A 13,228-nucleotide genomic window follows, 5' to 3' on the forward strand; every position below is an offset into this window, starting at 1 on the left:
ACATACTGAACAAGATCCAGAGGAGTTAGCTGTGTTATTCTGTAGTCGCAAAATAGAAAAGATGCATCTGACGAAGAGAGCTGTGGTTCTCGAAAGCTTATGCTACAATAAAGTTGGTTAGTCTTAAAGGTGCTACTGGACTCTTTAGTATACTGAACAAGTAGAAAAATATAATCAATACAGCTTTGGGCAGATGCCCCCACCATATATTTGGTTTTATCAGGATTGCACAGCCCCACCAGATCTCCCCCCTCCCCCCCACAGCTGCCTGAAGTTCATGGAACAGACTTCATACTTCACAGTATGTCTGCACCTGTGTGAAGATCACACTGGTAGGGCCCATCTGTGTTGGTCTTGACACGTGTGCAAACATGAATTCTACCCCATGGTCAGAGGCAGGCCAAGCCAATGGGCTTCCAAGCTGATGCTAGACACAGGGCATCATCATCATCATCCCAAACCGTTTCTGCTTCCCACTTGCTTTCTGGCCAAACCACAGCCACCTCACCCCAACACCGTTCCACTTGCACAGCCTGCAGGAGTCAACATGGCCCCCAAAAATCTGGGTCGGTGGCATTGAGGCAAGCAGTGCCATGTGATCTTAGCGACCTCACACAGGGCAGCCATTCAAAGATTACTGGAGCAGTGTGGGATCGAGCCACAACATGAACAGGAGGCAAAGACGGGGTTGTAATTACAGCACAGGCTGACTTTCCAATTAACGTGTACAGTCCCAGACAGGAAGGCAAGGCACTCTGGAATTGCACAAGGTATAAATTAAAGACTCCTCGTAGCACAAAGCACTCATCGGACCGGGAGGATGCCTGCTGCATCTCTCCATGATATACGGCTCAGTAACCAATCCATCTCTCCGGAAAGTGAAGAATGATATTGCATCTCGGCATCAGGTAAAACTGAGTGCTCGAGCTGTTAGCAAAGCAGAAGTGCTACTGCATTCGGATGTTTTTTATTGTACCTCTGTAGCAATCACGGCCCTAGTTTCCCCCCCTCTTCCAATTAGGAGGCATACTTGGAACTCTTGAAGGAAACAGGCAATTCTTCCCTTTTCACACACTCTACAACTGGTCCAGAATGCCGTGGCACGGACCCTCACTGGAAGTCCAGTTAGGATGCATAGAAGACCTGTTCTGTGTCAGCTGCACTGGCTCCCAGTCAAGTTCTGGGTCAAGTTCAAGGTACTGGTTATAACATTTAAAGCTCTTAGCAGACTGGGACCAACGCACCTGCGGGACTGTCACTTGCCATACGTTCCCCAGAGGGCGTTTTGCTGATAAAATACCTCCTCGTGGTCCCTAGTCCCAGGGATGTTCATCTAGCCTTGACCAGAGCCAGGGCCTTTTCTGCCCTGACACTGGCCTGGTGGAACTCCCTCTCTGTTGAAATTAGGGCCCTGTGGGACTTATTACAGTTCCACAGGGTCTGTAAGACGGAGATGTTCCACCAGGCCTGTGGTTGCGACTGGGACAAACTGTCCGATTGCCTCCGCCCCGCTGTTATTGACATAACACATCACCTGCCTGCCCTACCCTAGAACATCTTGAGCGATGGGGTATATGATGAACACTGAGAACCATCTTGGATTACCGGTTTTAACTCAATAATGTGACTATTTTTACCCTTATGTGTTTTATTTTAAATTGTATTATTGTTATTATAGTGTTGTAACCAGGCCTGAGCCCGCTTGCGGGGAAGGCGGGTAAACATCAAATACATTAAATTAAATTAATTACAAGTAAACTTTCTGGGTAGAAATAACAAAGTATGCTTACGATTTTAGATGGCGGGTGGAAGTATGTCACACAGCTATTAAATATGTGGGCAATACTGACAGAAAGGGCACAAACAGGCCAACTAGATTTTATCCCTTTGCAATGGGAGGCGGGTGGGGCGGAGGAAAGTTCCAGAACAGACTGGTAGAGGCCTGGACATAGCCTGGAGAAACGACTGGCTAAAAATAAGCCAATCTCCCATAGAAGACATCATTTTCCATCTGAAGCCCACTATAAATCCCATTATCATTTAATACATATTAATAAAGGGGTTTATAAATGGAGCTTTTTACAGAGCTGCCTGACTGAGAAAGATGTTGCCCTGGGGCGACTTCAGCAGCCAGAGGCTCATGAGGGAATTAAAAAGCAAAATTTCAATTATTCATGGGGAAAAGGGGAGGGGGGGGAGCCAGAGACAGCTGGAGAAGCGGAGCCAGAATGAGCCGTGCTCCTCCATCTTCAGTCCAACCCAGATCCCTATTCTGGAATGTCTTCTTGTGACTCTGACCCAGGCTGTGTTTAGACACTGTAGTAATAATTTTTAAAACCACAACCACAGTTTGTGCAATAAACTCTGGTTTATCTTCAGTCACAACAGGACTGGCCAGTCCCTCAGGCACATCTAAGCAAAAATCTAGGCAGCCAGAGGTGGAGAAGTGGCCAAATCAGCCGTTGCTGCTTTGCTTGTGGAACTGGTGGCAGCAGCTCCCCCAAGGGGGTGGGGGGATGAAGTTATTTGCATAGGGTGCACACACAAAAATCTCAGGCCAGCACTGCTTCACAAATCCAACTTTTGTGTAGGAAGCTTTAGCTTCATCTGCTTCTTGCCTGCATCCTGGTAGAGATGGGAGTTAGGGTTGCCAGCTGCAGGCTGGGAAAATCCTGGAGATGTAGAAGTGGAGCCTGGAAGGATGGTAGTTTGGGGAGTGTAGGGACCTCAGCAGGGTTTAATGCCATACAGCCTGCCCTCCAAAGCAGCCATTTTCTTCAGGAGAACAGATCTCTCTAGTCTGGAGAGCAGCTGTAATTCTGGGAGATCTCCAGGCTTCACCTGGAGGTCGGAAACTCTCGGAGGGAGCTATCTCCGTGCAGTCATCTTTATGGCCAGGTGGCTGCAAGGCATTTGCTACTCTGCATACTCAGTTTGCATATTCAGACATCTCAGCAAGCCACAGTTAACTGTGACTCACAAACCGGGAACACAGCCTCATTTGAAATTCCACTCTGGCGCCAACCCCAGTTCACTGGACAATCTATAATCAGACACCAGGTGAGACAAACACAGGGCTATCACAACGCCTGAGTATTCCCAGAGATCCTGTGGGAAGCTGTAGCAACCAATACTTGGGCTCTAAAGCGGGATAGACAAATACACAAAAGCTGCTTTATACTGACTCTGAGGCTACCCCACAAGTCGGCAGCCACATTCCAAGATCAGACAAAGGCCTTTCTCAACTCTGGTAGTAGAAGTCCTTCAAGATGGAGAGAAGCCGGGGGTTGAATCTGCATGGAAAAGCCAGTGAGCCACAGCAAACTTACCCATCAAACTTTGTCGTTCTTCCTTTTTCTTGGCCTTCTGCTTCGCTTCCAGCTGAACTATGGAGAGAGAAGGTGGGATGATGGGGCTTGGCATGGCACTGGCTGCAAACCTGGCAAGCAGGCCCAGGCCACTCTCATCCAAAGCAGGGGGCGAAAGCCTCTCGATTCCAGCCAGCCTATAATCCTCCGCTTCCTCCTCCTCCTCCTCCTCCTCTTCTGAGGTAGAATCTGGTATGTAAGAGACAGAAGAAAGACCCCATTACGAGTCCAAATGAGTTTTCAACCATTCAGTCTTCAAGCCCAGCTCTATGGCAGGCAACCCTCTCAGCAAACACAATGTGATGGGGGGGGGGGGGGGGGTTGGTCTTTGCAAGGAACAATAGGGAAAGAGCAGAGCAGGAGTCGAGGGAAGCCCCACCACAGACTAAAGATTACAGACCACCATGCCCCCAAATGCACAATCCATACAGAGATCAGGCACCCCTGGAAAATGCAAATCACTGCTTGCATCCACACATCTACAAAGCATCCCTAGGCCCCCCTTTGAACAGATCCAACAAACCTTAAGTCCCTTGAACACTGAGGGGCTGTGTACACTCTATGATGCCACACAAACACTGTGTAATGTTGTAGGCACTGACCACACACAGCATTCAGCATCCTGAAAAGCTCAACTTTATTTCTTTAAAAGCAAGTTGCTAGTCCTTGTGGCTGCGAAGATAGGCAGGGAAAGGGTGTGGATGGTGAATGATGATAAAATCTCTGAAATCACAGGGGGGGGGGGCTTAGTCTGATTTCCACCGTTACTTAAGATTCATATAAGCTTTTCTTGATGCTGGCCTATCAACATGTGCTTGCTATTCAACATGCAGCTCTGACAAAGGGAAGGTGGTGACCCCCCCCCCACCTCATACTGTTGGTAGCCAGTGAATGACTCCAAACAGTACAGAGAAATCTCCAGGCAAAGCTGGGACTACCTGAGCAGCAGTTTGTGGCAGTGATGGAGGGTAGGATCGGATAACTCCCTTCCGCCTCTGTCAGTCTTTCTCCACAAGAGTAGGACTGAGCGGAAAGGAGTCAAGGGATCCAACACAACCAAAGGGAATACCCAACCCACAGCTCCTCATTCAGGGATGTTACTTTATGTCTTTTCAAAAATGGTTGTTGGTGGACAGGCCCTAACTTGCATTTCTCTTTTTGCAAACTTCAACTCCCTTGCTATCAAAATTTCAGTCTCACGTAGATGTGAGAATGCCAATACCCATTATGGACAATATGCTTATCTGCCTCCATTGCTTCTTGGATTTAAAGCTTTCACCTGCAGCAGGCTCGGAGCTCTGGGTCCGCCCTGCCAGGTGTCGCTGCTAACTTCCCCTCACCCAGGCCAGACCCCTGCTAATCTGGCTCAGTTTTTAAAAGACGGACTATTTGCCAAGCATTAGGAAATAGTGGGAAAGAGAGACAGGCAGCATACTTATCAATCCCACTTACTCTCACCCCTACACCCACATGGATAACCCATTCTCCATCTAGGTTCATAAGAACCACATTGGATGAAGACGGGCCTTGAATCTTAGGATTCTCTCTGTGGTGTGATTTTGTGTGAGAACTGCCGTGGCCGGTGAGCAGTGTGAAAACAGCCTGTGTCTCATTGCCACAGACGCTAAGTTAGCAGTGCCAAAGATAAAGTAAAATCCACTTGCCTAGCAATGAACCAGTAGGCAGACACTAGCTATTCTGAGCTGGGCATGGGGAGATCACTGCTTTGTCATTTTTATTATAACAACAACAACAACATTCGATTTATATACTGCCCTTCAGGATGACTTAACACCCACTCAGAGCAGTGTACAAAGTATGTTATTATTATCCCCACAACAAAACACCCCGTGAGGTGGGTGAGGCTGAGAGCGCTTCTAGAAGCTGTGACGAGCCCAAGGTCACCCAGCTGGCTTCAAGTGGAGGAGTGGGGAATCAAACCCAGCTCTCCAGATTAGAGTCCCGCGCTCTTCACCACTACACCAAACTGGCATTTTCTCCTGTGTTGTACTGAAAATTCCAAACCATCACAGGATTCTGCTACAGCTGACACATATCAATCACCTCAGCACAGGAGTAATGCCACTCAGTTTCCCTCACCCCACTATGCAGCCAAACAAACAAGGCATTTCAAGCTGTTTCATATAGCCATTGGGGCATTCTTACAGGTGCCAGGATTCAAACATTCCTGTAAGGTGCACTTTTAGCCATGGAATCTGTGCTCCCTAACCCAGTTGGGTTTTGCATTTGCACATACTCAAAGACACTCTTTTCATCTTAAAAACTTACTTTGCATGTTACAAGGGCAACTCCTAGAGTCAGACCCAATAAAGACCCTCTCTGTTAAATATCCGGTGCTCTGACAAAGGCCAGGCAAGTGTGAAGCTATCTATAAGGCAGAGCTAAATTAAGGGTGGGGGGAGTCCACAAGCTTTCTTGTCAGCATCGAGACCCACACTCCTCTTTCTGGCAATTTTTCAGGGACTGCTGAAAAGGAGTACTGAATCATGGCCTATTTAGGAACAGGAGCTTTGCTTGTCCCTACTGGCTTCAATGCCTTCCTGATTGGCCAGGACCTCCTACGTAACCAATCCCAGAAGCATTGACCTCAATCTAACGGTGGCATTCAGTGGCAGTGGCAGCACATAACCAAATCGAGTTGGCTCTACAGCATCGTTACATCATGACAGTCCCTATATGATCCCTGATTTTCCAACGTAGTGGGATTCCTACCATAGAAGCCCCAACCGAGGATAAGGCCCATAGCCCCAAAGAAAGAATCATAGGGTTGGATGGGACCTCTGCAGTCATCTAGTCCAACCCCCTGCACAATGCAGGAAATTCACAAATACCTCCCCCCACACACATAGTGACCCTTACGCCATGCCCAGAAGATGGCAAAACACCGTCAGAATCCCTAGCCAAACTGGCCTGGGGAAAATTGCTACCTGACCCCAAGGTGGCGATCAGCCTGGGCATGTAAGAAGGGGCCACGAGAACTAAGCCCTGATGCAACCCTTCCTGCTCTCCCTCTCATGATCTGCCCGGGTTCACAGGATCAGCATTGCTGTCAGATGGCCATCTAGCCTCTGCTTAAAAACCTCCACAGAAGGAGAACCCACCACCTCCCGAGGAAGCCTGTTAGAGGGACTGCTCTAACTGTCAAGAAGATCTTCCTAATGTTTAGCCAAAAACTCTTTTGATTTAATTTCAACCCGTTGGTTCTGGTCCAACCTTCTGGAGCAGCAGAAAACAACTCTGCACCGTACAGCAGATCAGAGAAACAACTAAAGTGAAGGGACCTGAGAAAAAGCAAACACTCTCAATGATGAAGAGGGTTTCTAGGAAATACTTTGGTTTCCTAAAAGGTCTATTTTCAGCCCAAAAATCTAAACAGGCCAATCTGATCTGCTTCCCAAATGTTTACTTAAAAGCAGGGCTTTTTTTCAGCTGGAACGCAGTGGAATGGAGTTCCAGCACCTCTTGAAAATGGTCACATGGCTGGTGGCCCCGCCCCCTGATCTCCAGATAGAGGGGAGTTTAGATCGCCCTCTGCGCCATGGCACAGAGGGTGATCTAAACTCCCCTCTGTCTGGAGATCAGGGGGCGGGTCCACTGTCCATGTGACCATTTTTGCCGAGGGTGATTTAAACTTAAAAAAAACTCCCCCCCTTGTTCCAGCTGACCCAAGATAATGTCATTGTGCAGTCCTGATTTCCACCACTGAGTTCCACCACCTCTTTTCCCAGAAAAAAAGCCCTGCTTAAAAGGCACTGTACATCGACCATGTTGAAAAAACTGGCCTTCATCAGAAGACGAACAAAACATGTAAATTTATGTCATGTCATTCTAACCAGATCTGCGTGCATGCTATAATACCTGCTGGGCACAGAAAAGGCAGCATTCAGGACAATCACAGTTCTTTGCCCCCGGGCAGAATATTCTGCATCTGATATGGGACCATCTCACCAACATGAAACACACCACCACTGCTTTCAGGCACTATCCACTGCCCAACAAGCGAGGCAAGCCTTCAAAAAGCAGAAGCAACCAGGGAGCCAAACTCACAACCACCAAAAGCTCTGGGAAGTTCACTGTTGAACTGTGACAGAATATAGATATACTCCTGGGGTTTGCATACAAATTACTTCTTGAGTTATGGTGGGGATTGAACCTGAAACCATCTATATGCATAGCATACAGCCAGCATGGTGTAGCAGTTACAGTGATAGTCTAGTATCTAGAAGATCCAGGTTCGAATCCCCGTTCTGCCTTGGAATCTTGCTGGGTGACCCTGAGCCTGTCACACACTCTCAGCCTAACCCACCTCACAGGGTTGTTGTGAGGATAAATCAAAGGAGGGGAGAATGTTGTAAGCTGCTTTGGGTCCCCATTGGGAGAAAAGTCATGTATAAATGGAGTAAAAGAAAGAAAGAAAGAAAGAAAGAAAGAAAGAAAGAAAGAAAGAAAGAAAGAAAGAAAGAAAGAAAGAAAGAAAGAAAGAAAGAAAGAAAGAAAGAAAGAAAGAAAGAATGTGGTCTACCACTGAACTTTTATTCTATTTGTCACTACTGGCAACGAACAGCACTTTTCTGGGATTCAACATTTAGATGATTCATGGGATTAAGTGATTAAAACATTCTGACAGATTCAAAAAGGGACCCTAATCAATCAGATTTAAATATATATATAGTTTTAAATTTAATATTAATATTTACAACTACCACAGGTGGCAAGCACCCTTACAAGAAACCACCACCCCACCCACTCACATCAGATGGATTGCCTCTTCCAAAACCGTGTGCAATGTGGCATGCTTTCTCATTTCAATTCACATGCAAAACTATACAGATTTAATCTACTCATCTATGAGTTTTAATTGGTTACTCAATTAAGATTTCTTCAACTGGAGAACAGCCTAACCCCAAGATCTCATGACTTACTCCTTAAAAAAGTAGGTGCTGGTTAAAAGTAGAAAGTTTGGGGTTTTGCTTTCCCTGAGAGTCTAGAAGGGCAGGAGAGAAATTATTTCAACTCTCCCTTATACTTACATTATGCTAATCTTTTGTGCTTACCGAAAAATCACACCCATTCACAGTCAGTTCCATAAATATGATAATAGTCTATTGTCACAACTGGTACATATGCTAACATTTTCAAACATCACCAAATTGTGTAATGCTGTTGTTGTTTTTTAAAAAGCTGGTGAAACACATTCATGCACTTTTGATGAGTAGCCTTCAATTAAGTACAATAGATTCATACCCATGGAAACATGTCAGAGCAGGCAATGTGATCAGCTCCAAATATCACTTCAGATACTTCCACACATAATCCTTTACCATTAGCTGTGCTGATTTAATAGCTGCTCATCAATGACAGATTATTGTGGGTGGTACCTAAAGGGTTACAGACAGATGTTCCCCAAGGGAACTGGGGAGACTCAGGGAACCCCTTCCAAGGATAGTCCCTTGTATCAGCTGAAAAACCCGGGTATGTTCAGCGAACCATTACGAACGGGGTTCTGAAGGGCAGGGCCAGAGTTACTGCCCACATAGCTTGAGGAGCTAAGTGAAAACTAAAAAAACTTGCCCAGTCTTGCAAAATATATGTCTCTAGACCTCAAACATTGCTTACAGGCTTAATTCTGATCTAATAATGAAGCTGAAAAGCAACAAAGTCAAGTCCATTTTTGGGGCTTGATAGTGCACTGCAGTTCATTGCTAGGGAATGTGGGGATTCGGAGATATTTGAATGAGATATCACATCAAAACGAAACTATATGGACATTGGCAGAAAAGCACTGTTCTAATTACCACCTGATTTGTAGGAAAAGTCATTCTTCTTAATGTTTTAAATATTGAATTGATGGCTAGTCAGTACAGAGGGCAGAGCAGGCACAATGGAGTTCTTGTATACTTAACATAAACTAAGTGCCTGCAAATTCTCTCTCATTAAATGAATCAGGTTATTACCACAACTAATCACGAGGACTAGTAAGCTGTTATTCTTTTTTTTTTAAATGAAAGTTGGAATTCCGGCAAGAACTCTCAGCATGCAACGCCATCCAACAGTCTGCATGGACAAAGTTGCTTGCGCCAATAATCAAGTACATGTTTTGCTCGTGGTCAGGGCTTTTTTTTCTGGGAAAAGGTGGTGGAACTTAGTGGGTTGCCCTCGGAGAAAATGGTCACATGGCTGGTGGCCCCCTGATCTCCAGACAGAGGGGAGTTGAGATTGCCCTCCGTGTCGCTCCAGTGGCGTGGAGGGCAATCTCAACTCCCCTCTGTCTGGAGATCAGGGGGCGGGGCCACCAGCCATGTGACCATTTTCAAGAGGTTCCGGAACTCCATTCCACTGCATTCCTGCTGAAAAAAAGCCCTGCTCGTGGTATTTGTCAATTCAGTACCAAAACTTCCACTACCACCCCCAGGAAAAAAAATGGCTTGTTTTCCCCCCAGAAAGCAGTCCAAGTGGAAGAAACAACAACTTGATTAAAAAAATAGACAAGACGTTTGTTAAAAATTACCACAAATAAATGTAACAAGATGACTGGGAACAGCTAAGGCATGGGATGAGCAGGGAGGGTGGAGTAGAAATGTACATTTAAGATTGTGTATTGAAATATATATATTGTGAGTATATATATATATTGTAGATTACAGCAAACAAGACAATTTCATCATATTGCCAAGCAGACAGACAGCACACAAAGCTGGCTACGTGCAGGCAGACTTTAGACAGCTATTGGGTCCTCTGCATGTGGCTTAGATTGGCCAGCCCAGTTCCAGCAATATTAACGTTTTGTTTTTCAAGATGCAAAAGGCACCAAACCCCGTTTTAAAAAACTCTTTGTTTCACGCTGCTGACTCCAGAAAAAGACTTTTTGTAATTATTATTGTTTTTTTAGAAATGTCCTTCAGAACTCTAGAAAACTGCATAACGTTTGATTTGCAGTCACTTTTGAGGGCACTGGGAAGGGAGAGAGTGAGATTAAAACAAAGCAAATTTGGAAAAGAAAGGCGATGCTACACGTGGGCTTGGATTCTAGAGACCGAAAGTGAAGAGGACTGGAACTTCCTTCCTGCAGCAATTCTCTGGAAAAGTTACTCCTTAGGGCCCAGGGACCTTTCTGAACAGAACGGATGCGGCACTGGCAGTCGCAGTGAAGGGGAGTGGAGAAAATTAGTAGGAACTGGAAACAAGGGTCTATGACCAGCAATCTGTTCTGCAAACGCGAGGGCATTATTCAGTTCAACCCTGGCTAGTTTTGACCATGAAAGCTGCTGCTAAGGAACCCATTTCACATAGGCTATACCTGATGCAAGAATCTTTTTTTAATCCGCTTCTATTCGTGGTATTAAAAGAGATATTTAAAACTATGGCATCTGCTGAAAATGGCAGCCCCGTGTTAGTTAATCCTTAACTGGTTCTCACAGTCACCCACCCCCTTCTGTAACATTACTGTAACATTACTTCTGTAACCTGACGTGAGTCTTCAGGGCACTGAGGAATACATTTCCCCAGGGCTTTTTTTCTGGGAAAAGAGGTAGTGGAACTCAGTGGTGGAACTCAGGACCGCACAATGACGACACTTTGGGTCAGCTGGAACAAGGGGGGAGTTTTTTAAAGTTTAAATCACCCTCGGTTGAAAATGGTCACATGGCCGGTGGCCCCACCCCCTGATCTCCAGACAGAGGGGAGTTTAGATTGCCCTCCGTGCTGCTCCAGTGGTGTGGAAGGCAATCTAAACTCCCCTCTGTCTGAAGATCAGGAGGCGGGGCCACCGGCCATGTGACCATTTTCAAGAGGTGCTGGAACTCAGTTCCACCGTGTTCCCCACTGAAAAAAAGCCCTGCATTTCCCCAACCCTTTTCCATGTAACTGGCTGCTGGTGGCAGAGAAATACTCATTGTAACCACATCAGAACAGGAGGAAAGTTGTTCTTCATGCTATGGAAGAGGCTGGGAAATCAATATTGGACAGATAGTTTCTTTTTGGAGAAAAGGGTGCTGCTAACTCTAGCAAGCTCCATTGCACCTATGAGAGCTGAATAACAGCTGAGTGGTTAATTTCAGTGGAGGCTGCAAAGGAAAATTCCTGAAAGAGCTCAGTTTCTGGACAAAATTGCACTGACTGTTCAATCCTGTGCAGGGTGACTCCAATCTATGCCAGTCATCATTATGAAAAACTTTCAGGTTGGAAAAACAGGATGTAAATAGTTTAATTAATTCATAAACTGAGGGTCATCTAAAAAAAATGACATCCAATTATTACAACTTCAAAACGTTGTCCAATTTCCCACTTGAGGAACTGTCACTTGAAATTTGTGCTGGAGAAGGAATCACAAAAACTCTGCTAAGGAGACTAGCAAATCCTTTGGGGAAGTCTTAGGTGTATCTTCCCATCTGCAGGTATTTCTTGCTCCCTGAACATATTTCCACTGCCAGTTTGCCTGGATGGGAAATAGAAGCCTTAAGGACATTTTCAAGAAGTTTTTCTGGAGTCCTCAGCAAAAACATACCCTATTCTTTAAGCAAAATGAATCAGATTTTATTTTAACCATCATTCTCAAGGTTTATACTAGGAAGAAAACCCTCCAAACTCAGAAGTGCCACAAAATTTCAGCATTGTTTACTTAATGGGGTGGAGTAAACTTGAGACAGCAAAACCACTCAGGTTTTTTTAAAAAAATTATTCTTTTTAAACAGAGGTTATAAAGAAAAAGAGGAGATAACTTTTGCCTACCTACATAATAGGGGACCCTTCGCTGAGCAGTGTCTGCCCTACTCCAAAAGCCAATCACTTTGCTTCTTTAGTGGAGCGCGAGAACAAATGCAAGGGGCCGATATAGAGACTCAAAGCATCATGGGTGGGGGTCGGGGGTGAAGGGATTGGCCAAGCAGCTGCAAGGAGAAAGCAAGCACGCTAGAAAAGCTGAGGTTATTAATGGTTTTAGTAAAATAGGGAAAGCCATCAGATACACTATTACCCAAATATCCCTTAAAAGAAACTCATCAGAAGAGAAAAAATAGAATTATATATATATAAATATATATACTATGCATTCATAATTTTTTTTCTTTTTTAAAAAAACTTTCCATCTGTCCAGATTCCTCCCTTCCCACCCCCATCCTATACACATTTCCCCCCTCCGTTCTTACTACAAAATGATGCACAATATTTGAAAATCAGCTTCTCCCCACAACTGTTTCCTAAAACCCTATCTCGGGAAAAGGCAAACCGAGAGCAAATGTCTATTTGATTGTCAAGAGCAAAAAATTCATTAATGACAAGAAAATCTAAAAAGGTAACTGCTATGACCAAGATCTGCATTAAAAAAAAACTTAAAATAAAACTAGTGGAAGGGGAGGGGGAAGACAGGTTAAGACTTGAAGTATATAGCATAGGAAGGACTCTGTTTATTGCAAGTCACACTGGCCTTTTCATGGAATTAAATCCTTCTTGGGTTCTGACTGACCTCCAAATATTTTAAAGCTTGTTTTTTAAAAATAATATAATTCTAATTTCTTTGGAAAAGCTTTTCATGACATTATTTCAGAACCTTTTACATATATACAAAAACCACCATTTTACTAAGTGCTGTACTGTATTTCTGATTGACAAAATTGAGCTAGTTCAGAAGGGGAAAGAGGTCAGGAAAAATAAGGTTAAAAAGATCAAAAGCCTCAAAACAGCTTTCTGTGACCACCAGGAGGGCTCTATGGCAGCCCTTCCTGTTTCATCCAAGAAACTGCCTCAGCTATGCTGTTCAACATCTACCCTGCCCCATTACTCAGCTCACAGTCCAGACAAGCCATCCTCTTATAGGGAGGTAAGTTTCTAAGTCAGAGGACTCA

General features: G+C 44.9%; 1 protein-coding gene across 4 annotated transcripts in view; it reads right to left on the reverse strand.

Annotated features, from left to right (window-relative positions):
* Positions 1-13,228, reverse strand: part of TNRC18 (trinucleotide repeat containing 18) — a 109,551-nt gene that overhangs the window by 25,681 nt on the left and 70,642 nt on the right. For all 4 annotated transcript variants that reach the window (XM_054995628.1, XM_054995630.1, XM_054995629.1 and 1 more), the window contains one exon: positions 3,330-3,557. In XM_054995628.1, the coding sequence (XP_054851603.1) occupies positions 3,330-3,557 (228 nt within the window). The remainder of the gene's footprint in view (positions 1-3,329; positions 3,558-13,228) is intronic.

This window comes from Eublepharis macularius, chromosome 12, assembly GCF_028583425.1.
Source record: "Eublepharis macularius isolate TG4126 chromosome 12, MPM_Emac_v1.0, whole genome shotgun sequence".
NCBI classification, from domain to species: domain Eukaryota; kingdom Metazoa; phylum Chordata; class Lepidosauria; order Squamata; family Eublepharidae; genus Eublepharis; species Eublepharis macularius.